Source organism: Tympanuchus pallidicinctus, unplaced genomic scaffold, assembly GCF_026119805.1.
Source record: "Tympanuchus pallidicinctus isolate F22 unplaced genomic scaffold, pur_lepc_1.0 scaffold12, whole genome shotgun sequence".
NCBI lineage: Eukaryota > Metazoa > Chordata > Aves > Galliformes > Phasianidae > Tympanuchus > Tympanuchus pallidicinctus.
Genome location: NW_026294637.1, coordinates 3285200 through 3310458, shown reverse-complemented (window position 1 = coordinate 3310458; position 25259 = coordinate 3285200). Strand labels below are relative to the sequence as shown.

General features: G+C 41.5%; 1 protein-coding gene across 7 annotated transcripts in view; it reads left to right on the top strand.

Moving 5' to 3' along the window:
- The window catches only part of MEF2A (myocyte enhancer factor 2A), a 78031-nt gene extending 52827 nt beyond the window's left edge, over positions 1-25204 (top strand). For 4 of the 7 annotated variants that reach the window (XM_052672581.1, XM_052672575.1, XM_052672577.1 and 1 more), the window contains 7 exons: positions 147-366; positions 478-537; positions 11485-11675; positions 13239-13262; positions 16437-16563; positions 20646-20772; positions 21251-25204. In XM_052672581.1, coding sequence (XP_052528541.1) covers positions 147-366; positions 478-537; positions 11485-11675; positions 13239-13262; positions 16437-16563; positions 20646-20772; positions 21251-21611 — 1110 coding nt within the window. In that variant the 3' untranslated portion in view covers positions 21612-25204. The remainder of the gene's footprint in view (positions 1-146; positions 367-477; positions 538-11484; positions 11676-13238; positions 13263-16436; positions 16564-20645; positions 20773-21250) is intronic. The other 3 variants (XM_052672578.1, XM_052672580.1, XM_052672579.1) reach the window with 1 other exon arrangement.
- Positions 25205-25259: the final 55 nt, after the last annotated feature.

Genomic DNA, 25259 nt, shown 5'->3' with positions numbered 1-25259 from the left:
TTAATGAATTAGAGTTTCAAAACTAACATAATTAACTCTTATAATTGTTGGCAAACTTGTAATGTGTATTTTTTATAATGTGCTGTGTTTGTGAATATAGTTAATGCTAATCTTGTCTTGTGTGTTCTTTGCTTTCTTTCCTCCAGCCCGGCTTGCCTGCTCAGAACTTCTCCATGTCGGTTACAGTTCCAGTGTCCAACCCCAACACTTTAACCTACAGTAACCCAGGGAGTTCCCTCGTATCCCCATCACTGGCAGCCAGCTCATCATTAACAGACACGACCATGCTCTCCCCACCTCAGACCACCCTGCATCGGAACGTATCACCTGGGGCCCCGCAGAGACCACCGAGTACTGGCAATGCTGGTAGGATTTCAGTACCTTGGTGCTTTCCCTTTTTCACCCTTCTTTATATTTTTATTAACAAACAAACAAACAAAACAACCCACAATTTTTTTTTCCAATGTTTTTTTTTAGGTGGAATGCTGGGGACAACTGACCTCACAGTGCCAAATGGAGCTGGTACCAGTCCAGTTGGTAAGTGTGGTATCGTGTTTGTGCTGAAAAATAGTAGCGTGGTTTCAGTTTGCACACTTATTCAGAAGCAGTTTTTTCATTTTGATTCCATTTGGTTAAGGAAAAGCAAAAGACGTAGTTATTAAATTGCCTTGTAATTAGTGAGTTTTGTAATTTTTTTTATCAGACCTTTAACCCTCATTTTAACCCTCATGCTTTTTCTACTTCAGTGATAATTCACATTTTTTTTACTGCAGTTGTTTTTAGTTGTTTGCTGCTCTTGCTTTTTTTTTTTCCCTACAAGTGGGATTACAGCATGCTTGAGAGTTATTTCCCCCCCCCTTTTTTTTTCCTTTATTTAAAATTCTCTGTGCTTACTAAACTAGCTGTGTTCTGAAGATCTAGGTGCTTGATGCTGGTTCTGGTGCCTATCAAAATGACGAAAATTCAGACTATGTTGTTTGTATTGCTATGTATATCTTGCTAATTATTTTCTAGCTGTTGGACAAAAACAGCTTGGAAAACAATAGCAAGGTTCAGTTTTAATTTTGGAAGATGATCAGCATTTCTTTCAAATATGAATTAGAGACCTTGCCAAATAATCAAATTCACAGTATTTTTTGGTCTTCAGTAAATTGATATAATAGCGGTTTTTCAGGTAAATAAATCTTTGTCTTGCCTAGACAAAATTTAATACTCTGATAGTGATCAGGCAGCCACTGAATTTTACAGATAAACTGAATGAATGATAGCTCACCCACCTTCTTCATATTGCTTCCACTCCTTGAGATGTCTTGGTAACTGAGAGCCAATTTTGGAAGCACTTATAGCTGTCTTCGATAAATGTTCATGGCAAGAAATGAGAGGAGCATCTCTTGACCTTCCAGTATTTGCCCACTGGTTACTTAATGTGGCACTTGAGAAAAAGTTCTTTGAAGATAAACTCAGTTGATAGGATTTATAAATAAAAAAGCTGCAACTACATGCTGAAAGCATGGGATTGACTTTCCGTTCTTTCTCCATTCTTTGGCTATATGCAGCAAATAAATATTTAAGTATGGCTTCCATTGAGTAACATTTTAACGGTAGGAAAAAACAATTATTTTTAGAACCTGTGGAGGTCACACGTTTAATTTCTGTAGTGTTTCTGGGAGCATAGGAAGTTCTGCACCAATATGTGAAGGAACATCTTTACAGTGAGGGTGACGGAGCACTGGCACAGGCTGCCAAGGGCAGTTGTGGTGTCTCCTTCTCTGGAGATATTCAAGACCTACCTGGACACTTAACCTGTGCAGCTGCTGGAGGGGACCTGCTTTGCGGAAAGGCTTGACTTGATGGTCTCTGAAGGTCCTTTCCAGCCCCTACAGTTCTGTGACTCTCTAGTCAGAGGAAGTTTATTATCAAGACACTGCAGTAATCTTTTCCAAAATCAAGCTTTAGTGACAGTGGCTGCAGGTTTAAGACTCCTGTTAATAAGAAAATAAGACAGTTATTTACAGCACTTGCTATGGGGTATTAAACGAGGGAAATACCAGCGCTTGGTGAACAAATTTAATGCAGTAGAAATGCTTTCCTTCTTGCATTTATTAATAGTTTATGTGAAAAGTCAAAATGCATCATTTATCTCTTGCTTTCCAGAACATCACACCCAAAATGTTACACACATACCCACTCATTTCTAGAAAGATTTTCATTTAAATAGGAGTTGTGGCTATATAAGAACAGTGGAAAATCTGTAAGAAGTACCGCTAGCAAAAAGCAGATACCTCGTTAGTACCGCAGTACTAAATTACAGGGTCTGTAAAGTTGTTGGAGCTCCACAGTCCACTAGAATGTGGCAGGACTTTCTTCAGGTACTGTCAGGTGCACAGTAACCTCTCAGTTGCATAAACAAAATTGAGTTGCAAACAAAATTGAGATGCATGCATAAATAGACTGAGCCTTGGCTGCTGCTTATTAAGAGTATACTTCAAGTTAATATCTGCATAAAACAGTGGTTCTAGTTTGTTGTTATATTTACTGTAGAATTCACTTTAAACAAAATGCATTTCCTTTTTTTTCTTTTTTCTTTTTTCTTTTTTTTAAATTTATTCATTCTTGCCAAGAGTGGAGAATTCTGGTATAGATATAGCTGTGAAAGGTCGTGTTAATTTTTGGTCTCTCTGTAGAGATGCCAAAGATCAAGGTGTGGGACTCACAGTATCCACATTTCCTGATATTCTCTGCAAACAGTTGCACCAGGTGATCTTGGAGGTCTTTCCAACCTCAGCGATTCGGTGATCAAAACAAAGGGAAAAGCAGCTCTGAGTCTCCGTTAGGAAGTTTTGAGCATTGATTATGCTCTCTTTTAATTGAAAGATGCTTACACATTTATGTCTCTGAGTGAGAAACAAGTAGAGGTTATCTTGGGAAGTAGTTCATGGTAAAATCTTGCATAAAATGGCTCATTTAATTCACATGAGAAACTTTTTTTTCCCTCATATCCTATGCATCTTGATTAGAATAGATGATTTACTTTAACAGTCAATCTGCCAACAACAGTTCTTCTGTGGAAAGGAACTTTTTCTGATGAATAAAAATATCTGTGTGTTGTAGCGAAGATTGGTAGGTGGCTTTTTATGGTTAGAACAGAAAATTTTGTGATCATTTTGCATGCAGCTGTCATAACTCTGAGAAATCTATTTTACATTTTTTGAGCTTTTTTTTTTTTAAGTTAACCCATCATGTGAAAACTTCAGCAGATCCTTTTCACTTAGCAAGTTTTGAGAGAAGGAAAAAGATCCTACATTTTGAGTCTTTGCTTTTGAGCAAAGCTTTTTGTTGTTGATTAAATATTGTGCAGCTAGAATTTTTATGATGGTATTGCCAGTAGCCAGCACTAACCCTGTTCAGTTTATGACGGACATCTAATATGCTTCAGGACTCCTGGATCCCCAGGATGTGTACAGTTTGCTGTTTGTTATCAGTGTTATCACAGTTTGAACACATGCTGCATGTCTGTATCCTTCTTCTCAAAAGTCTGTGGTTCCTGTTAGCCAAAGTATATCATCACTTGCTCTGAATGTCCAAATGTGGGGAGAAATTCTTTGGTCTAAAACTGAAAGGACACTTGATGGACAGATCACCTTCATGTTTATCATAAGGTTGTCTGCCTTACTATGTTCCAGAAGATTTGGTGGTATTTGCCAGCAAAGTTCAGTGCTATTGAATTTGCCCTATTCTTAATGACTGTAAGAATTTGGAAAACCTTAGAAGAAGTACCAGCGTTGGCCCTTTTCTACTTTCTGCTCCCACACCTTTCTTGTGAGGCATTGAGCTGTAACCATGCAAAATACCAGAGCGGCCCGTTAGGACTGTGGCCTTCATTGCCTGGGCTGCATGCCAAAGTAACCCTGATACCTTTGAACTATGGTGAGCTCCTGAAGAACTTCCCAGTAATGGGTGCTTCTGAAGGAGCTGTTGGAACTGGAGAGTTTTTATAATGCAGGGACATGATATCTTTTTACAAGTATCTTTGTCAGTGAAGTAGCCCTTCCAGTCAGTAATGAACCCAGTTCATGTGGGAAATTATCTTGCCTTTTACAATTCTGTCATCAGAAAGAATGGGTAAGAGAGAGTTATCCTGAGTACTGACTTTCTCCTCTTCATTCCGGATCTATCTTATGTCATGTCCTCACTGATCTTCAGATTCTGAGCATACGAAGTAACTTTGGGTGTATTGGATTTCTTTGGACTAGAGCTGAAGAATATAATTGCCTGAACAGCTGTGTCTTGTGAGCTACTGGATCCCTACTGAGAGCCAGCCTAAGATCATGTGTCGTCTTTGATCATGGTGTCATGACACCAGGAAGGATTATGCAGAGGTGCATTGACAGTTTGCTTACACCTGTGAACTGCCTTGCAGTTCAGGAGGGGATCAAGACAGGGAAGTGTGAAAGGCCACGCCAGCAAAATGGTTCACTTTAACTCGAGGGCTTGTCTGACTAGGACACCATTTCTATGTGTTTGAGGATGAAACAGTCAGACTGACCTTTCACAAGTCTGTTAAGTCAAATGACTTATGCTGCAGTTCTTAAGCACGCACCAAAAGGCATCAATAATAAAACAGCTTCCTGTGCATACATTTCTCTTCATGTTTTGCTTACTAAATGAAAGAGCACCCAATGAGAAGTATACAACTAACTCTGAAAAAAACCCTTGCAGTGGTTTAGCTTTAAATTGGATTGGTGCTATCAATCTTTTCCTTAAGGAATCGTGTTCTTCTTCCTCTACCTAACACCCAGATTCACCAATTTATGTGAGGACTGCTCCAAAATTAATGCTTCCTGTTTGTCAGAGAAAGATGTTGGTGGGATGGCAGAGGAGCTGTGTGACAAAATGGAATCTGACATGGAAGAGGGATGAAGCAAAAGGATGGAATTGAATTCTTCCATGAGGAAAAATGGCACCCATTGACATTCATCAGCACTTGCTGAGAATTTGTGGAGACCAAACAGTGTCTGTAGTGCAGAGAAGTGGTGGGTGGTGCCTTTCAGCAGTGGCAACAGCAGCACTGGGTCTCCTCCACTGGTGCACATTTTTATGAGCATGGTATGCAGGCTGTTGTTCATTGCTGGTGATAATGCACAGCTGTGATGGTGACTGTGTTGAAAAATAGCATTTTGTAGCTGAGAATTAGCTCTATTGTGTAGTGTTATTGCATTCTTTGTGTCTGTTGTTGTTTCCATGGAAGTAACTAGGAGGCATTACTTTTGGAGCAACCTACATATCGTATGTGCCAGATAAACAGCACAGCACTGCTTTGCCCAAGGAAAATAGCTGTAAACCTTGAGCACATTACTACTTTATCTGCGGCACATCCTCTTCGTGTGACAGGCAGTATCTGTCAGAGGTGGTCTTTCACTGGGCAAAGTTCCTCACTTCTTAGCTTGTATTGGAAGTGATGGCAAGTAATGCAAAATGCAGTAGACAGAGGTTCTTGCTCTGTAATCTCAATAGTGTTGGCATAATATTTTGCCTTGCTCTGATCTTCAGGGTTACCTGGGTAAATACAAGTCAGTGTTTCACCCTTCTCTAAGGAAGAAGTTGAAGGATGCCTGGAGAACACTGAGAGCAGCCTGTTTACCCTTCCAGCTTGCAGCTTCCAAGCTCTGCTCGAGGAGGACTACTGAGAGTGGACTGCAGACCTGCTGGTTCGCTGAACCCGTCTCCTTTGCTAGGCACAGATCTGCTTATCAGCACAGAACAAAGTTTGATGCATCCATCATCATCTCATTAGATCAGTTCACAGGAAATGATGGGCTGAAATTGGCTTGGAAAAACATGTTGGTAGAAGAAAGCATTTAGGTTTTTTCAGTTGTAGCAAAATGCCCCATCAGCATGCGGTCAGCTCAGCCCCTGAATTACCCATGGACTTTTAAAATTGAAATGTCAGAGTATCTTACCATAATTTCTGATTTTCTAGGACATATAATACAATTCTGGGTACAATTTGCCACGTGTATGACAAATTGTTCATCTCCCATCTGAGTTTGAGAGTAGCGGCAGATCCGTATGAAGTCTCAGCATTGCTGTAATGTCAGTTTGCTCAGGATGCTGCAGCACGTGGCCTCAGCAGTTCTGAACACAGCATTTCTGGCTTCTGTTCTTTCCGTGGTTTTATGTAGATGTATAGAAATCAACAGATTCAGAAAGCAGAACTCTGATTTCATTAACTGTAAATTGTGTAGTTTGGAAATGACCTAGAGGGCATCTGTCTCATTCCCACTGCTGTATTTTCTCAGGCAGTTGGATAACATTTAGATACAAAAGCAATGTGCTCGTTTTAATTTTGTTGCTGCATTCTGAATAAACAACCATTATCTTGAAGATGGCTATTTAAACTCTAAATATTCTTGAAAGTTCTCTCTTATCCTTGCATTTAACTTCAGGAAAAAGGAAAATCCAGCAACCTTTCTAAGGCTGAGTCTTAAAAAACGTTTTGCCCTTCAGTTTTGCTAGAGTGCATTTCCTTGGCAATATGGTGTGTCTTTTTTGCTGCATTTTAATATCTAAAGTACTGCCATTAGAAGTATAAATTGTACATGTTTCAAAGACTGACTGCTGTCAAAGGTATGCTTTAATTCTGTCCATAGTATTATCTGAAGGATTGATCTTTGAAGATCTGTGGAAATAGATTAACTTCAGCTTCCTTGGAATGTCGCAATACAGCCTTCCCAAAGGCAGCAGAGAACTAAGGTGGAGTTATAAAATTAGGGTGGCATCAGCAGAGATCTCTATGCAAAGCTGAAAGTGGTGTGAGCTGCAGCTGTGGGTTGTTTGTTGTAGTTTTATTTTAATTCCTGCTTAAAGCTGTCACATTTAGGCATGCAAACTGAGGTAGCTACTGCAAGTAGAAATGCAATTGTTAGATTTGGTTTCAAAACTCGATCCCCAACCCAAGTCTCGTGTGTGAGCACTTTTCTGGTGTTCTGTAGGTGTAGTGGTTCAGTGTTTGCAAAAGTACTTTTCAGTTTACTCCTATTTATGTGACTTTTGTCAGGTTACATGATGTCACTTGTGTATCTATTCATTTGCTACCATTTTTATTTTTGCTTAATCTGACGTTATTTCACTCCTTGTCCATGATTATTTTTCAGAACTATATGCAGCCATTTAGTTTCTCCAGAGGTGAACCACAAGAAAAGATTAATAGCATCAACGACTGTAATTTATTCCTTGAGTATTAATAAGAACATGGAGTGCTTTCCAGCCACGTGTGCTCATTGTTTCAGCTGATGTGATTTGTACAGTGATATATGAGTCTGGCTCGTGTAATTGAATGCTTCATCTTGGGCTGGAGGACTATAAATGAGATTAAGCTGCATTACGTTTCTGAAGGCAGGGGGTTCAGTTCTTGTTGAAGTAGCTGGATTTTAAAACTTAGGCTTAGGAAAGAAGGCTAAAGAAGAAGTGGGCTCATGCACAGTGGCCATGCTTATTATCACAGCAATTCACTGAAGTGTGAATTTTAAAATCTGTTTAAAATGATTTCTAGGATTGGGAGCTTATCTTTGCATGGGTGTCTGTTTTCCAAAAACGTGTCTTGAAAATGCGCTTATAGTTGTGCTTAAAAATCAGTTAAATAAAACTCTTGCAATGGAAATAAAAGCAGTAGTCTGAATTTATGCGTGCATAGGGAATTATATTCTGCTTCCATTTTCAGTTTGGTTTTTAAATTTAAAATAATTGTATTTGGGGAAGGTGTATATTGGATGTGGTGGATAAAATTTCTGCATGATACAAAATTTGAGCAGAATTTATGGGGGCATTACAGCCTTGGTTTGGCGGAGTGCCGAGGAGTTGCATCATGCTGTAATGGTTATCGTTTTCTGGCTCCTGACCTTATTCCAAGAAATGCTGTGCTTTTCGTTATCCTCTCACTCTTAGCTTTTAATTTAATTTTCTTATTAGATCTTCAACAGCAACAAAAAATGCTTAAAGTTTCATACTAGAAATGAATATTCTACAGTCTTCCTGCAGCCACAGCATCTGGTTCTTCAAGTTGTAGGTATGAATACTTAAGTGTTTGCTAAAGAGAAGAAAAAGAAGTTTTAGCAAAATGCTTCTCTTAGGTCAATACCCGTACTGTTGTACACTGCTGCCATTTTTCCCATTCTTAATACATATTTTTTCTAAGCGCTTGTTTTCTGTTTTTAAGAAGTGCTCAGCCATTTGACAGAACAAATGCTCGGCTCTGCCCTGCTGCTCGAGTCAGACTGCCTGGAGGAGGCAATGGCACAGAGTTTGTTGTTTTTGACAGCACTGTTAAAAGCATGAAATGTTTCTGAAGGATTGGCAGAGCCTTGTAATAAGGGTTGCAGGAAATGACTGTATTGGGTGTGGAAGAAAGACACTGTCCAGCTTTAACACATGAGCTACCAAAATACTTGAAAACAGAGGACAGGAAATGGAGTTACAGGCTAGACCAAAATGTGATACAGAGCTCCATTGTTCCAAAGAGATGTATTGTTCTGAGGCTTGAAGTGCAATGTGGAGCACCACAGCATTGCATGTAGTAGTACTGACAGCATACTGAGTGATAACATTCTATTTATTATTAGATTCAAACACCAACTCTTTTAGCACGGTAAGGTCTTTAAACGCGCTGTCATTTTTTATGAAATGGAGGGTGCTGTAACAATGTGTTAGATACAGTTAGATACAAGTGTGCCTGTTTTCAAATAATTTCTCTTCCCTTGCATCTTTTTCCTGACCTGCTTAGCTTCTGCTCAGTCCTTTGGGGAGATTTGCTTTGTGACCTGATGCGGTGTGGGCTTTTCATAGCTAATGTGTACGCTCATTTATAATGGATAGGTATCGATGCATCTATTTAATAAAGGTGTCCCACAGTTTCAGATACCTCAGAGGTAGTGCAGAACTTCTATTTTTATGATTTCTTTGTCTGCGTGACCTATCTTTTACAACATAACATTGGAATTGCCCTGTACTTGTTTTGTATGCTCTTGTGCTTCGTTCTTATGTCCTACCACATGAAGCAACCCATACACCTGCCACAGCAATTAGGAAATAAACCAATTCTGTGTGGATTTGGTTTCTCTGTGTCTGTGGTTGGGTTGTTTTTTGTTGTTTGTTTTTTTTTTTTTTGTCTGGAGCTCCTGCAAGTCTCTTCTAACTCATGATGAAAAGTTGCCAATTTTCTCCTACTATAGAGCTCTACTTTGTATTGTCCAGTCTAAGCAAACTTCCCAGCCTCTTTAGCTTAATTTTATTTCTAACCTTGAAGCATCCCAAGAAATTCTGTTATTTTCTGTTGAAGAACATAGAAACTTTAACCGTGAAATAGGTTTTTGCTGTGGTTACGGAGGAAGAATGCTCCCACAAAAAGCTTTTTCTTGCAGCTATCATTGTATCCCGTCTTTCCTACCTGTCTTCTGAGTAAGATGGTACAGTGCTCAGAAAGAACTGATTCGCCTATGTCCCCTAAAAGTGCTTCAGGAAAGTACTACATTAGAAAAGCTCGTCCTTGTGCTATGAGCCTTGGAAATAAAGGAGCAATCAGATCATCCATGTATGGTCAGGCATTTGGCACAGTAGGAAATCCACAGAGCAACGAAGTCTAATTTGAAATCCTCACTTGTAAGTTGTGAATTTACTGCTTAGTGACATGTGGACAACAATTGTGCTTGCAAACTTTAGATCAGTTCACCCCAACCATTTTGTTTTTTCTTGGAAAATATTTAGCAGTGCCCTACTTTCCAAAAGACCTCTATAAAACTCAATAGGACATCTTTAGTTCAGTGGGAAATATTGACCATGGGTGGACGGTTGGATTGGATGATCTTGGAGATCTTTGCCAACCTTGCTGATTCTGTGATTCTATCTTCACATCAGCATAAGGATTTTGTTATTCTTACATTAATCTTTGCTGTTTCTACTGCTGAACTGATGAAAGTAATATATAAGGTTCAACTGATAGCAGGTAGGGAAAAGATGAGGACTGCATTTGACAGTTCCCCCCTGTATTAAGGATTGGGGTAACAGGAGAGGCTCTCTCATTAGCAGCCTGCTGAATTCACTGCTGGGTTCTTGACACAGATGAGCTCAGTATCACCTTCATTAAATGTTGTGCTGTCCTACTGATAGTTACTGTTCTTCATCCTTGCTGTAAAATGCATTAGGAATTTTACTGAAGAAGGTACAATGTGACACTGATATCTTTCTTATTTTAATTGCTTTTAGATTAACATGTATTTAATGTAATAAAATTGGATTGGGCATAGGGGCCTATTTAAATTAGAATAATAATACAAAATTCATGCCAGCGTGGCACTACAGGCTGTTAGAAGAGAATTTCCCACACAGTGAACTTTGTGTAATAGACTTCCCCTGGACGGTGACTATAAAGGCCGCTTTCAGAACTGGAATGTTAGTATAAACATGATGTTATTATGAATTGTATTTGTTTATACATGCACACACAACTTCGGTAGTGTGAGCTATAGAGCTCCCTGCTGTAAAATCCTGTTGCTTAACGCTTTTCCTTTGCAGCTGAATAAGGTGTGGGTATCTGGGGAGTTGTTGGAATAAGTCTGGTAAAATCATTTATATGGTGGCCTAAAAAAAATTCTGACAAATATGCCATAGAGAACGTGACATGTTCTCCTATTGCTACAGGAAAATGCAGTACTGTGCACTGAATTGTTTCAGTATTGTGTTACTTTCTTCTGATCAGAGTATAGACTCAAGGCTGTGTGCTGAGCACAGTCAGTTGCTGGAGACTGCAGTGCTGAAGTCAGGACCTGTATGTAGGATGGGGCTCATCTAATTGTCCTTCACTGTGCACACCAGCATAAGGGGTAGGGACCTGTGTAAAATCAATCACTGGACATGAGCAACACGTATATCTGTGCCCAGAGCTCAGAATGAATTTAAATGGAAAGAATTTGTTCTCCTTATCATTACCACTTATGCTAACCAGACAACGTATGTTACTGCAACTTGAAATTAATTTCATTGTTGAGTAGGAACGGAAATCCTGCAGATCCTAAATGTATTTGTAGAATCCATTGTAGAAATGGAGACTTACTCTCAGAGACAGCAATCTTGTATAGTTGGTGCTCTGTGTGGAGTGGGAGTAAGGGTGCAGTGAGGCTGTGCAGAAGCTCACTGTCTTGAGAATTCAGCTTGGAAAAAGGAAAGACCAAAACCAACATATGTTATTAGAAGCAACAGTAGTTGTTCTCAGTATTTAAGCTGCCATGCAGAGCCCTTAAGGTAATACCAGCTTTATGTATTGATCTTCTGGGTGCAGTGCCTTTTGTTTGGTTACTCTGTGCTATTCCTCTTGTGAGAAGTTTGCACTGGAAGTTTTATGAAAGAAAGATTACGTAATTTGTGCACACACCACGATTTGCTGTGGCTCCTGCTCTCGAGGTATGTGTGTCCTGAGGTACGTTTGTTTTTCAGGAAATGGGTTTGTGAATTCTCGAGCTTCACCAAGCCTGCTCGGCACTGCTGGCGGTGGGAATGGCTTAGGCAAAGTCATGCCTACAAAGTCTCCACCTCCACCTGGAGGAGGTAATCTTGGAATGAACAATCGCAAACCGGACCTCCGTGTCGTCATCCCACCCTCCAGCAAGGGTATGATGCCACCGCTGGTAAGTTAAAACATCTGTTCTGGAGCTAGTTTTATTTGGGGTCAACACGACTTCTTTTGCCCACACGCATAGGAAGACACTGTCTCATCTGTGACTGTAGGTTACAGTAATAGAGAAGCTTTTTTTCTAAAGCGTAAGCTGGCAATCTGACCTAAACATGGTTAAGAGAGCAATCCTAGAGATTTAGATTTGGATTTTGTTTTGATGCCTCACTGACTTGGCACTGAGAACTTAACTGGTTTGGAGGATGTGGGTTTTAAGAGGGCTTATGCACTATTCTGTGCAGGAATAGCTCATTTTATTGCTAATACAAACTCCATTAACATGCTCCAAAGCAAATTTGTACCTGTTTTTCCTGGATTGTAATGTCTGTGGGATACAAAACATAGCTTCAGTGGTAATGATGGTCTGAGAAAAACTCCTGTTCAGTGTGACGTACTGGAGTGCAACCTGTGTGGCACAGTGTGTGATGCTGGGCATCCCATCTTCAATGGAGACATGAAAGGGTGATGAGGATCAGTCCTAGGCCCTATTTGTGTACCTTTCAATACTATTATGCAGCTTGGCATGTTGGTAATAATGTTTGCTCAGCCTGGGTTTCGTGTAGCATCAAGTACTGAGTCAGGCATGAAGCAACCACAGCACTGAGGGCAGAACAGGTCTGTCAGGAAGAGTTGTTCTATTCCTCCTTTCATTTGGCTGACCAAATCCTTTTGGTCTTTCCCTGTCACGTAGAATTCTTGAACATTGATATGGGTGTTCTTTCTTTTCTGTGTATGGAAGAACGAACCATAACCAAGAGAAGCAGGATATAAGCAACAGAAGTGCTCTCTAAATAATTTGTTTTTGTCTTTAAGATACCACAAGTGCTTACATTTGTACTGGTATTCACGATGAATAATACAAAATTAATCCAAATAACAAAAGCTACAGTTATGTTTGGAGTAATGATTCGTAAAGCTGAGGGTTTTTTTAGGAAAACTAAGTGTGGAGGACAGGAAATGCACTAGATAGATTTTAAAGTGAAAATCATTTTTAAAATAATTAGAATTAGGTACAAAAAGAGCGTTGTGTTGGTGCAGTTCTACTGTTAGAAGTGCACAGTACCCACTTACTGTGCTGCTGTCAGGAATGACATAAAATTCCACATAGTTTTTGGCTTTCTGAGGAATTTGGAAGGAGAATTCTTAGAGGTGCTGGGATTGCACAGTGATTGTATGTGAGAAATATTTGGTTAGTTTGCTCACTGTGTATGGCATCAACGCAGCCAGAAACAGCTGTGTTGCATACTTACATATGATGTCAATGTGTAGTTGTGTTCTTGCTTTTATTACTTTTTCTGCTTTAGTTTTGCCAAAGTATGTCTTTGGTACAGTATTTCTTATCAAGCGACCTGCATTACGTGCCGTCCTTCCTGCCAGCATTATTCACAGGCAGGAGGCAAATTCGCATTATTAATTGACATGAATAAAAATGTAAAGCACAAACGTGACTTTTTCTTTCATCTTTGAAAGCAATGCTATTGTTAGTAACTGTGTTATCCCTCTTGTTTGCTGAGTACAGACGGAGGAGGATGAATTGGAGTTGGTGAGTCTGGGCTCCTGTTTGATGAGACACAGCAAGACAGCAACTTTTTACTACAGTTCTGTTTAACTGTAGTTTCATTACGTGTTTTAAATAATTCCAGTGTTCCCTTGGTAGCAGATTGAAATGCAATTGTTTATCAGACTTAAAAATGGACCAATTCAAGTTGAATTCACATCCAAAGTTGAGCACTTTCCATTTGTAAATTTTTTTTTTCTGAAACGATTTCTGTTTTTCTTGGAGGGAACATTGGAAAAGAGCCTTGCAGAGTAACTGTCCATGTGTATAGCATGTTTGATGTGCTTTGTTTTATGAAACATAAACAACCACTTATCCCCTAAATTGTTGCAGTATTTTTAGAAGGTGGCTTCAATCCTGACGCTTTCAGATAGTAACACAAGTGTGCTGTGTATTACTTATTGCATGGAGATGATATCATTGCTGATGAGGTCACCTTTTTGAGTTTAGCATTATTTCATCCTGCGTGAGATTATCAAACCACAGGGGTGTTCCCTGTTTACCAAAAGGAATGGAGAATTGCAAAACCTATTATCCTACCTTTTTTCCAGTGGAACGATACTTTGTTTTTGAAAGGAAACTCCTGGGATTTGTGTTTTGCTATTTTTTTTCCCAAAAGGTTTTGACATTTGGCATTCTGTCTGGAAAATAACGTAAGGCTGCAATAATTTGTAACTTATTTTTAGAGCAATTTGCAAATTGTTCAGCTGCCGTAGCACAAAGCGTGCAGGAGGTGCTGCATCACAGTGCAGCCCTAAAGCTCTGCATAGTGTACGACTTGATCTGGTTTCCAACATGGACCTGTTGCTAACAGGAGGCTCTAATTGCATGAAAGCATGGAAAATGTAGTGACGTAGATACGTTTCTTAATGCATGCATGCTTTTGGTTGTTTTTTTCCTTACACATAAGCAATAGATATAGAAAAGTAAGGGGAAATGTGTTTTTGAAATCCAGTGTGATAGTTGATAAGTTCCATTGGGCTGCCTTGTTAGCAGAGCAGTTCCCCTCCATCTTCTCACCTTCGTAAGGAGTGTCTGTTTCCAGCGCAAGAGAGAGAGCTTTAATTCAACATAGGAACTCTTAATCAAAATAGCATTGCATAAATGTCAGAAATCAGATTTGTGCAAAGGCAATTGAATTAAGGCATTCTCCTGCTAGAATTGCTGCACCCCTTGCGATGTGAAATGATGCGCTCTGAGGAGGGCTGGTGTGCGGGTGCTGCATGGAGAGCGGGCCCTCTAGCGGCTGTGCCACGGGCTGCTGGGGGCACAGAGAAACGGCAACGCCTTCCTTGCAAGCTCTTGGCAGTATGTAGAGCACCTGTAAGGGAATCGCTCCTGCTGTGCATCTTTCTGATGCTGACGTAGTGCCAGACAGCAGCTCCACATCGCAGCTGTGAGCGCATATTCGGTCTGCTTGGAACCGAACACGGAAGGTGGAGCGCAGAAATGGTAGTGTGAAGCATCCAGCTCTGCCTGTCCCCTGTCCTGTGCACAGCTTAAGGAACGGGCTGACTCTGCAAGAGCAACGAGTGCTGGATACATCCAGATACAGCTCAGTGCCTTTGTGTGGCAGAGTAACTCAGAAATAAACCGCCTCTGAAAACCACCTTTATTATCCACTCAGAAAAGCAAAAAAGTCCCATGGGGAAATCCTTTGGCCTGGATTGTTTCCCAGTGTACTCCTCTAACTTTTCCATTATGCAGTAATCCCAACTTTATAGGCTGCCATCCAAGAAAGCTTTGTAAAAAGGTCAATTCCTGACAGACAAAAATCTGCTCTAATAACATATCTTAGGGCCAGATAAACTCGGTCTAGTGGAGATTTTCAGAAGTCCCTAAGTGATTTAGAAGGATAAATTGTACAGAAAATCAGTGGGACTCACTTTGTGGTTTCAGGGCTTTGGAACCTGGGAAGTGGAACAGATCCCAGAGGCTGTGGGGCTCGGGGCCCTCCTGCAGTGCTGGAGGGTTAGGGGCCAGGCATGGCATGGCAGCCACTGGAAGGCTGTGCTACACTGATTTTAATATCTAGCTGCAGCATACTTTTCTAAAGCTAGGAAGTGAAACTCTACCAGAGACAAAAATCCCACCATTTCTGTAGCAGATACATTTTTTCAGGAATATGGGAGATACAGGCCTCCAGGCAATAGCCTTAAAAATGCGTGAACTCCAGCTCCCTTAATGGGGAATGTTCTTTGAGAATGTAGAAATACGAAGTGCAAGGAAAGGGAAGTTAGGAGCTCTATCAGTAAAATGAAGCATCTCTTGCTTAAAAAGAAACCCCACAGCATTGCATCCATGGAGAGCTGTGTGTCTGTGACAGAGCACTTTGCTGTCTGCTGGCATTCAGCGCAATATTTAACGTAAGGTTTTCTAAACAGCAAATTTTGTTGAAGAGCTTAATGTGAGTGATATGTTTGCTACAGATGTTCACTCCAGTATATGGCAAAGAAAGACTGCTCACGCCTACAGCGAGAACAGATAATGTGAGACTATGGAATTCGGCTGTTTTTCCTGTCAGAAGGCACAGTTGTTCTGCATTAACTCAAATGTCATTTGCTTTGAAACGTATCTGCACTATAACAAGTGCTTCGCCGCTTTCTCAGCAACCATGGGAACAGCAGATTGTTTCCTGGCCAAGGTCTTACCAACAGAAACGTATGCCATCGCCGCGTTGCTGTCAGGGCAGGTGTAGTTAGCACAGGGTCAGAGCTGGCAGCTGAGATGCGGGTCAGATTAACAGCTGGAAACCGTTCCCTCTGGAACTGCACCTTGCCATCTGCGTTAGATCCTCTTCAAAAATAAGGCATGAGCCCCTTCAGTCACTTAAGAACTTCTGAAAATTGTATGTATCCCTAAGAAAGTGCGTTGGTTCTTGTCCTTCAGCTGAAATGAACACTGTTGAGATGTGCATGCTCAGGAGGGGACCAGTGAGTCTTACCTTTTTCATTTCTGTTTGCTGAGATCGTTTCTGGTTGAGTCTTGAAATGTTGAGGTTCATTTATAAAATCCATCCTGACGAAAGATAAGCATTGCTAATTAAAACACAAAGCAAAGTGACACATTTTATTTGAGTGCTGTTTTTCTATTAGCACGTAAGTTTCTGTTGCTCTGACTGATATCACAAGGCATGCTGTTATTTTTCATCGTTTATAGAATACCCAAAGGATAAGTAGTTCTCAGTCCACGCAGCCCCTCGCCACCCCCGTGGTGTCAGTGACAACTCCCAGCTTGCCGCCGCAGGGACTCGTGTACTCGGCCATGCCCACTGCCTACAACACTGGTAAGCATTGTGCGTGCCTTGATTCCTCACATGCACCAGGTTTTGTGATTCATAAGCCCAGAAAATTTGCATTCCTGTGACCCTTGGCTTTATTTTGCTGCTCAGTTGAAATGAAGGCTTTTATTCATCCAGAAATGAGCCTTCTGAATGTAGAATGTGTCAATGTTGGGACTTACAGACGGAAGAAGCTTTCAGTCAAGTTGTGCACAGCTGAATGCAGGCAGAGACACAATGAATGCATTTCCTTATTGCTGTGCTGTTCTCAATGTCCATCTGTGATGTGACAACCTCACACTGACACAGTGCTGCTACTTCAGGGCGTGCTGAGCCGTGCTCTCTGCTGAATTCCCGTGGCACGAGGGAGCTGGATTCAGAGAGGACTTCCAGTTCTCAAGAAGCAGCCCCTTCCTCTTTGGCTGCGTTCTCCAGAGCGAGGCGGGGAGTTGGTGGTGGGCACAGTCAGCATTTCATCACTGGGAGTGTCTGAAGGACTTCAAAACTCCTTTTTTATCCAAAGTGTGATTCAGATAATTTGGTAACGTGACAGTCGGTTTGTCCATTCGGAATGTAGCTCAGACTGTGGTGCCTCCTGCTTTGTCTCCACGTCAGCGGAGTTAACTCAGCCTGCTCTTGAGGTTCTGTACTTGTCACAGACCCTGTATGCAACAGGAAAGGGAGTTTTTTATAATCATTTCCTTGATAGGCCACACCTGATGGACTTGGGCTGGTCTATGATGCATAGTTCAATTTCCAAATGCGCTTACAGAGACACTGCATTGCAGACAAGTGTAAGAGTTTAGGTCTGAGTTAAGTTAGCTGCTGCTTAAAAGCAAGTGGAAAAGCAAAGGAAATAGTTGCCCAATGTGCTGTTCTTTTTAGGTGTGATCTAGCTAGGACATTCAAATGTAAATGCTATAATATCTGTTACAACAGGAATTTCTGACCTGGGGAGTGTAGTGTCAGCAATAGTAGCATTGAAGTCTTACTAGGTAGGCTTTCACTTATTATGTATATACTCCAAGCAGAATTAAATCCAGTCATAGTAAATACTCTGCAAATAAGTCTATGGATGTATTTCTTTGGTGACATTGTTTTATGCAAGAAAACTTCTGGTGGTGTGCAGCATTCCTTGTGGACTGAGATTTGAGGCAGTCTGTAATGCTTGCTGAGCTCTGAAACCAAAGAACAGAAAAGGCAGTGTATGGTGTGTTAGAAATGAAGACATTTTTTAAAACATGGCAGTATTCTTTTTGAGAGGGCACACTTGCAGTTGTGCAGAGCTGTCTCATGTCCTGTGGGCAGCGAAAGCTCAGGCTGAGCAGCTGGTACCTGAGCTCTTCCCTTTTGTCTTTTCTTCTTCTCTTTTCCTCCCGTCAGAAGGCTCTGCTGGGCAAAAAAGCCCAAGAGGGCAGAGCAGGAAACAAAGCACGGCCTTGTGCAAAGGTCAGGGCAAATCCAAAGAAACTTTATTTCGTGTATGTAGAAAGTAGCTAGAACTGGAGTTAAACAAAGGCTTTTTTGTGTTTGTGTTCTGCAGGGATGGGCACTGTCAGGAGTCTCTTCTGAAAGAGGGAGCAGAACGAGTGCCATCCCTTCATAATCATTTTCCTGACAAAAAGGCTGGATTTTATACATTGGCTGTTTTTAGATATCTTTTTTTTAAGCTTTAAAGGACTTCAGGATGTTTTGTTAGTTCCTACCTGTAGCCATCTGTCAGCTCAACAACTGGAATCTGTTTTGGTCTCATGTCCCCTTCCCTACAGCACTATCACTGTGCCCATTAGCTGCTATTAGTACTCTTTCTGCGTTGGTTTGCCTTCGAGGCACTGCCCTGCACCCACTGCATGCAGGGGTTTGGTTTGAACAGGGACTGTTCAGTCAGCAGTGGTTTCTGCTGCAGAAAGGGTCAAAGGTTTCTGGTGCAGGAGCAGCTGAGTGCAGGAGGAACCTGTGCAGGTGGTTGCTGCCCTGAGGGGAAAGGGCTGGAGAGGCCAATGAACAGGATGGAGCTGCAGTAACAGTGCTCTGAGTGAAGAATTGTTGTTGGTTTCTTGTTTCAGATTAGAAACTGCAGCATGAATGTACTGGACGTGTAGACCTGGCTGTGATTCCTGCTACGATGACGGTCCATACATTTTGTTTAATCGCTGTGTGCAGTAAGCCAGCAGTTCCTGTGCCTGCTCAGAGCACTGCTGCTGTTTTCCTGCCCCTGAGCAGTCGAGCTGTTCCCTCTGTGCTGTGCAGTGGTTGGAGGCAGCGCCGTGTGGCAGCAGCTGCTGGGAAGTGGAGCAGTGCTGTGCACCAAGTGCTTGGGAGCAGCACACAGTGAACATGTTGTCCCACACTGCAGCCAGGTGCTGTTGCTGCTAGGAAACTATTCTAAAAACCAGCCCCCCGCCTTTGGGTAATGCTGTGTTTTGTGAAAGGCTCTTTAGCCTTTAGTGTTTCTCAGGTACTTCGAAATTGTATCTATTAGGCAGAGCCTTTCAGGGGTCTTAAATAAGAAATTTGACTTTGAACCAAAATAGTTGCCTATTTTTATTGCCAACGCACCTACATCCACGTTGCTGATTGTTACGGCTGCGGTTGCTCTGTAGGTTGAGTCCATGTCTTCATCACTGGAGGGCTGGATTTTTTTTGTCTTGTAAATCTCAGATAGCTGCTGGGTTCAAATGCCAGCTCAGAAGAAACAGAAAGGCAGCGTAGGTAGCGTAGTTTGCTGGGCTGCAGCCAGGATTGTCAGTGTCCTCATGCATCTCTGCCCATGCATCTCTGAGCAGCATGGCTGCTGGCACTGCATTTGCCTCCCTCTACAGGGCAATGAGAGGAAAACCCTGACATGTTGCACACGGAACGAGTTGGTGTATGGGCAGGGGGAGACTGAGAGAGATAAACTGTAATGGTTTTGGCATTTTAGGACAATGCTAGGACAGCAATCAGACAATAATACTTGAGTGAGTGGAATTTCTAGTTACCCTGCGGTAAGTTTGACTGCCAGCATTTTGTCTTACCCTCTAAATGCCAGAAATTATTTTAAGGAAGCGATGTTACAAAGTAATTAAAAGCAGACAAGTATTTGCAGCTTTGTTCTCGAACCTGAAAGAAAAGCAGAGGGTGGTGATGATAAAATGAAAATAACTCCTCATGTGCGAATGAGAAGTGAGAACTGTCTGAGCATTACAGCCTGGGCAGAACTAACAGCCTGACACTGGTGATCAGGAACATGTTGATTTTCCTATTACTCATTTAAGTAAGTTACATTTCTAAGTAATGCTTTTCTTTTGTGAATTAGTTCATTTGGTACAGAGATGCCCATTTATTCAGATGTAAAATAATGAATCACTGTTGTGGGAAGAGGGAGAATGCGGTGTGTTAAGGTAGGGCTGCATCCACACGCAGCTGCAGTGCCTTTGCTCCCAGCACCCTGTGGGTGCTCACACACACAGGTGTGAGTCCCTGTGCCAGTCCCTGCCCTCACTGTTCAGCAGCTGGGCCAGCAGCAATGAGCATTGCTCCCTGCTTGGTGTGGGGATGGGCTGTAGGGCTGTACTATGCTTTGTAGCACAGGCAGCAGCCAGGAGATGCACACTGTGTCTGGGGAATTGCTGTCTCCCATCTGAAGTACAGGTTTGATCTGGAGCTGAACCAGTCAGGTTTTGTTCAGTAAGTTCAGAGCAAGAAACACCATTCCTTTCTATGACTTAATGCTTCCTTTTTTGTTTCATTTTGAGATTTCCTTGCAGACTAAAATCTTCAGAAACAAATACTTGTAAGATGTGTGTGTGAGTGTGTGTGTGCATGCATGAAGGCTGCACCCGTCAGGTTAGAAACAGCTGTGTAAGGCAGTGGCACGTAGGCAGGAATTGCAGAGTGCGGCTGGTGCTGTGTGTCCTGCTGTGGTGCTGCAGAAGTTGGGAGGACTTCCTCCAGGTATCAGTGTTCACCTGTGGGCTCCTTTGGGCCACCTGCCTTCAGCTGTTCAGGGCGGAAAGCCTTTGTCTGTCTGTATTTATATGTGTATGTATATGTAAGTACATGTAAATAAATCTGTTAATACACTTTTTTATCTGTTCTTCCCTCAGATTACTCCTTGACTAGCGCAGACCTGTCTGCCTTGCAGGGATTTAACTCCCCAGGAATGCTGTCTTTAGGGCAGGTATCTGCCTGGCAGCAGCACCATCTCGGTCCAGCAACCCTCAGCTCTCTTGTGTAAGTAGATCTGTAATAGCACAGTGCTGCATGGCGGGGCACTTCAAGGTGAATGATCTGCACTGGGAAATATACAACACAAAACATTTTGCTTTCTTTTCTGCCCCCAATGCGTACATTGCTTTTCCAGTTGGCCCGCTGGCAGCAGTTCTGTGCCCATGTTGTTCTGTATGTATCCTTTGTGGCCCTTCGCTCAGTCCTGAAGCTGACGTGCCGTATCCCTGCAGGCCCGCCTCCTTGCTGAAGTCACCAACACGATTAACTCGGTGTTTGGAATGGCTGCCTATTGCCCTTTGTGTTTTAACGTCTATAGAAGTACTTGGGATCTTTAATCGATGCTTTCTTTCACGTCAGGAAGTGGCATTTATTTACATGCTTACTTCAAGGATGCCGAACCACGCAGCAGGTGCATGAACTGTCGCTTTCCTTCCCATTCTCATGTTTTCTTATTTCCTCCTTTCGGTTCTCTTTTTCCCAGTACTGGCAGCCAGATATCTCAGGGTTCAAATTTATCCATTAACACCAACCAAAACATCAACATCAAATCGGAGCCCATTTCACCTCCCCGGGACCGCGTCACTCCCTCGGGGTTCCCGCAGCAGCAGCCCCCGCAGCAGCCGCAGCCCCCGCAGCCCCCGCAGCAGCCGCCGCAGCGCCAGGAGTTGGGCCGCTCTCCTGTCGACAGCCTCAGCAGCTCCAGCAGCTCCTACGATGGCAGCGACCGCGAGGACCCTCGCAGCGACTTCCACTCTCCCGTGGTGCTGGGAAGGCCGCCGAATTCAGAAGATAGAGAGAGTCCGTCAGTAAAACGAATGAGGATGGACACGTGGGTGACATAAACTCGCAGTGTTGCCTCTCCAGTTTTGTGTTCTCAAAATGAACTGTCCTGACATATCTAAATTTATAAATAAGGACATGAAATAAGTATATTTATATGTATATACATACGTGCATATATATATCTTCACATGCATATATATGTGCTAGTGTGTGTAGCATACACAGAATCATCAGGCACTTATTACAAACTTCTTGTATAGCTGCAGATGTCCCATGGTAAAACGTAACAGAACAATCCTGTAGGTATTGATCTAGTCTGGCACTTACCTGGACTTGTTGTTTTAATGATATAGCCTGTTTTGCAAAGAAACATTGTACCCGTATTATAATCCTACCACACTAGATTGCAGAAACCAAGAGGGCTCGCCTGTAGTAACGTCCCTGTGTGTTTTATTAAAGCTGTATGGTTACTTGTAGTTAAGAAATAATGCTTTGTAGCAGCAGAGCAGTAGAAAAGCAGGAAGAAGAAAGCAATACTGTACATAAAATGACCTTTATATTACCCCACCTGGCATGGGTCTCTATTGCAGAGGGTGCATGGAGAAGGGCTGATGCTAGAGAAAATAAAAAAACAAAAACCTGTTTTGCACGTGCAAAAAAAAAAAGTGTATTGGGTCAAAGAAGTGATTTTTTTAACAAGTGAGAGAGAGACATAGAGAACTCGCATGAAATATTCCGAAAATATTAGCCTAGAAAATAGAACATTAACAAAATAAAATTAATATATTAAGTTATAATTGGAATATGTTTGACAAATTTGTTTTTACGTTCATACCTTTGAAAAATATAGAAACGGATTTTAGCTCATGTATATTTTATATTAAAGAAAACAATACCCTAATGAATTGAAGACTATATATAAAGTTATATACAGTACTTTTGAACACATTCTGCTATGAATTATTTATATAAGCCAAAGCTGTATGTTGTAGCTTTTTTGTAGAGTATAGTTTTATCTTATTTTGACTTTCTAGTTTTTGCTTTCAAAGATGAAAAGGAAAAACTTGCAGGCGGAACCTTGGGGGAAAAATAAGCCATGAACACTTATATGTAAATTTAAATTTGAGCCAAACTCTTTGTGTATATAGCATCTTAAATATATTATCACCTTTGGTGTAAGTACCTATGTATTGTACGTTCACCAGATTAAAAAGTATATTTTTGTGGATTGACGCCGACTTGAGAAAGGCGAGGTCCTTATTAAGTAGAGTATTCACTGTTTAATATTTACTATTTTGTTAAATATACTGTACTTTCTTTGGATTTTAATTATTATTAATATTATTATCCAGATTTTTCAGAGGGTGTATAAAGGGGTTTGTCCCCCTCACTGGTGGTGAATGTGTGCCGTTCAATTGTAATCTCTGTGCTGTATGGTTAAGCTTCATTATACATTTTATATATATGTATATAAATAGCAAAGTGGCAAAAAAAAAAAATCCGGCGTTAAGTTCATCCTGCATAAATATACAAAAATCTGCTACAACACATCTTAAGGCATCGTTTCAAAACTGCCTCTTCTGAGGAGGAAAAAAAACAAAAACCAGTGGAAAAAGCTTGACCTAATTTCTCCTGATAGGGAAATAACACATATCAGATGAGCACAAAGGGTTTCTGAAGTGGTCAGTGGTTTGGGATAAAGGGGCTTCAGAAGGAAACAGGCAGAGCCTCTTTGCTGCTTCCCTGAGGCACAGCAGGGCCAAGGCTTGCTCTGCATGGAGCTGTGGGGAGGAAGGGCAGCAGCAGCTCCTGGGAAAGGCTGCACCTGAGCAGCAGCAAACTGCAGGAGCTGGGAGCAGCCACCTGCAGGGGAACCAGCACTGCTCCTGCCTTGGAGGCACCTCCTTCCCACCCCTGGCTCCATGCAGATCACCTTCCTGCATGTTCTTTTATGCCGGGAACCAAATTAAGTAGACCTTAATGAATTCTTAATGAATCACTGCTGGTAGTTCTGAGGAAAAAAAAAGAAAGACAACAGTGCTATTTTGTTACTGAAAGCCCTGTAAGTAATCCCTGCTGTTTATAACATAATTTTGCCAGATTTCAAAAAATTAATTGATATTTTAGCTAAGGAGTGTGAGAAGCAAAAATCCCGTGTGATGCAGTGGGGGCAGCTCCAGCGCCTTCATGGCTGCTGGCTTTGACGTGCGGCTGCAGAACCAGGCTGGTGCCTGCAGCTCTGCTGCTGTCACGGCCACTGCTGAGCCCCTGCAGCCTGGGTCACGGCTGAGCTGTGCTGTCCTGCAGTTCCCAGGTGCAGGAGCCTGCAGGAAAGGCAGACTTTTCTCACAGCAGCTCGTTTATTTCCCAAGTGACCGAATTCACTGACCACTGCAGAGCCTTTTGATGCTCGGAGAAGTTACGTGGTTTTTTCATTATTTATGCACATATATGAACTTTGCTGTACATCTGAGTGGGAGTTCTGCATTCACATTTACTGTCTATTTTCTTGTGTGCCTTACGAGATGGCTTTGCTGACTGTATCTCAATAGTCTTTATTTCTATGCAGGTTTGTAAACAGTGCTATTACTGTTTTCTTAAAGAAAAAGCTACATAAGGGTTAGAGTTTGTATTGAAATTGCACCTACGAATTAAAAAACCACCACCTAAGTTCCTAGGAACTGCTCATGGGACTGTTCTGGTGTTGCCCTGTGCCCCATCCCCTCCCACAGACTCAGCAGGAGACTTTGGCCACGTTCTCTCCTAGCGGGAGAACCTCACGCCACTGAATAAATGGGAAGCCTGGTTTTTAATAACAGGTAACTAACTTTGGAACATACTTTTTTAGGAATTGTAAAGATGTTTTATAATGAGAAAAAGACATAGCACAGATATTTCAACAGGTGAAAAATACTTTTTTTAACTAAGTAAATATATTGAAGTTTCAAGTGAATCCAATCCTAGTTTGAACCCATTGAAGCCTGAGTGACTTCAGATTTCTATCTGATCTTCTGTTGTGACAGATCACCTCTCCATCTCTGAGCTCTCACTGTAGTATTTAAATTCACATGTATTTGAAAATCCCCGTCAGGGATTTGTCAGAACAACGCTTCAGCCTTTCCTTTCACTCCAAGGACACTAAAGCATCCCAACCTTGCGAATTGCTGTGCGCACAAGAAATACATAGTAAATAAGGAACATAACAACTCCTAACAATCCATCACGGGAAGAAGTTAAATTAGAATGTGAAAGAAAGACTTCAATGTAAACGTTTAAATCTTAGTAGAAACTTTCTTCACTTTGCTGTGCAAGAGAACACTGCTTTGCTATATTTAAAATGGCTTTTTTAAAAGAGATTTATGTATTTGGTAAATGTTTGTAGTCAACAGTTCACAAAGAAGCTGTTCACGGTTTAATGATGATAAGCCGTTTGGCGGCACAAGCTGGACTTTGTTGCCATCCTTGAGACGAATCTTTTAAGAAAAAAATAAGTTAATCTCAATTTTTTCCCTGAATGTGTTGTTTTTTCTTCAATATACAATAAATATTCTAGTGAACTTTTTATCAAATGGTTAAGAAAAATGCTAGAGGTTGTTGTAAAATATTTGTATCCTGCATTCACTAAAGTAAAGATACTGGCTTTTACTGTGTACTCCAGCCTCTGTCGTATTTGCAGAGCACATCTGCCCACTCGTGCCCTCCTGCCC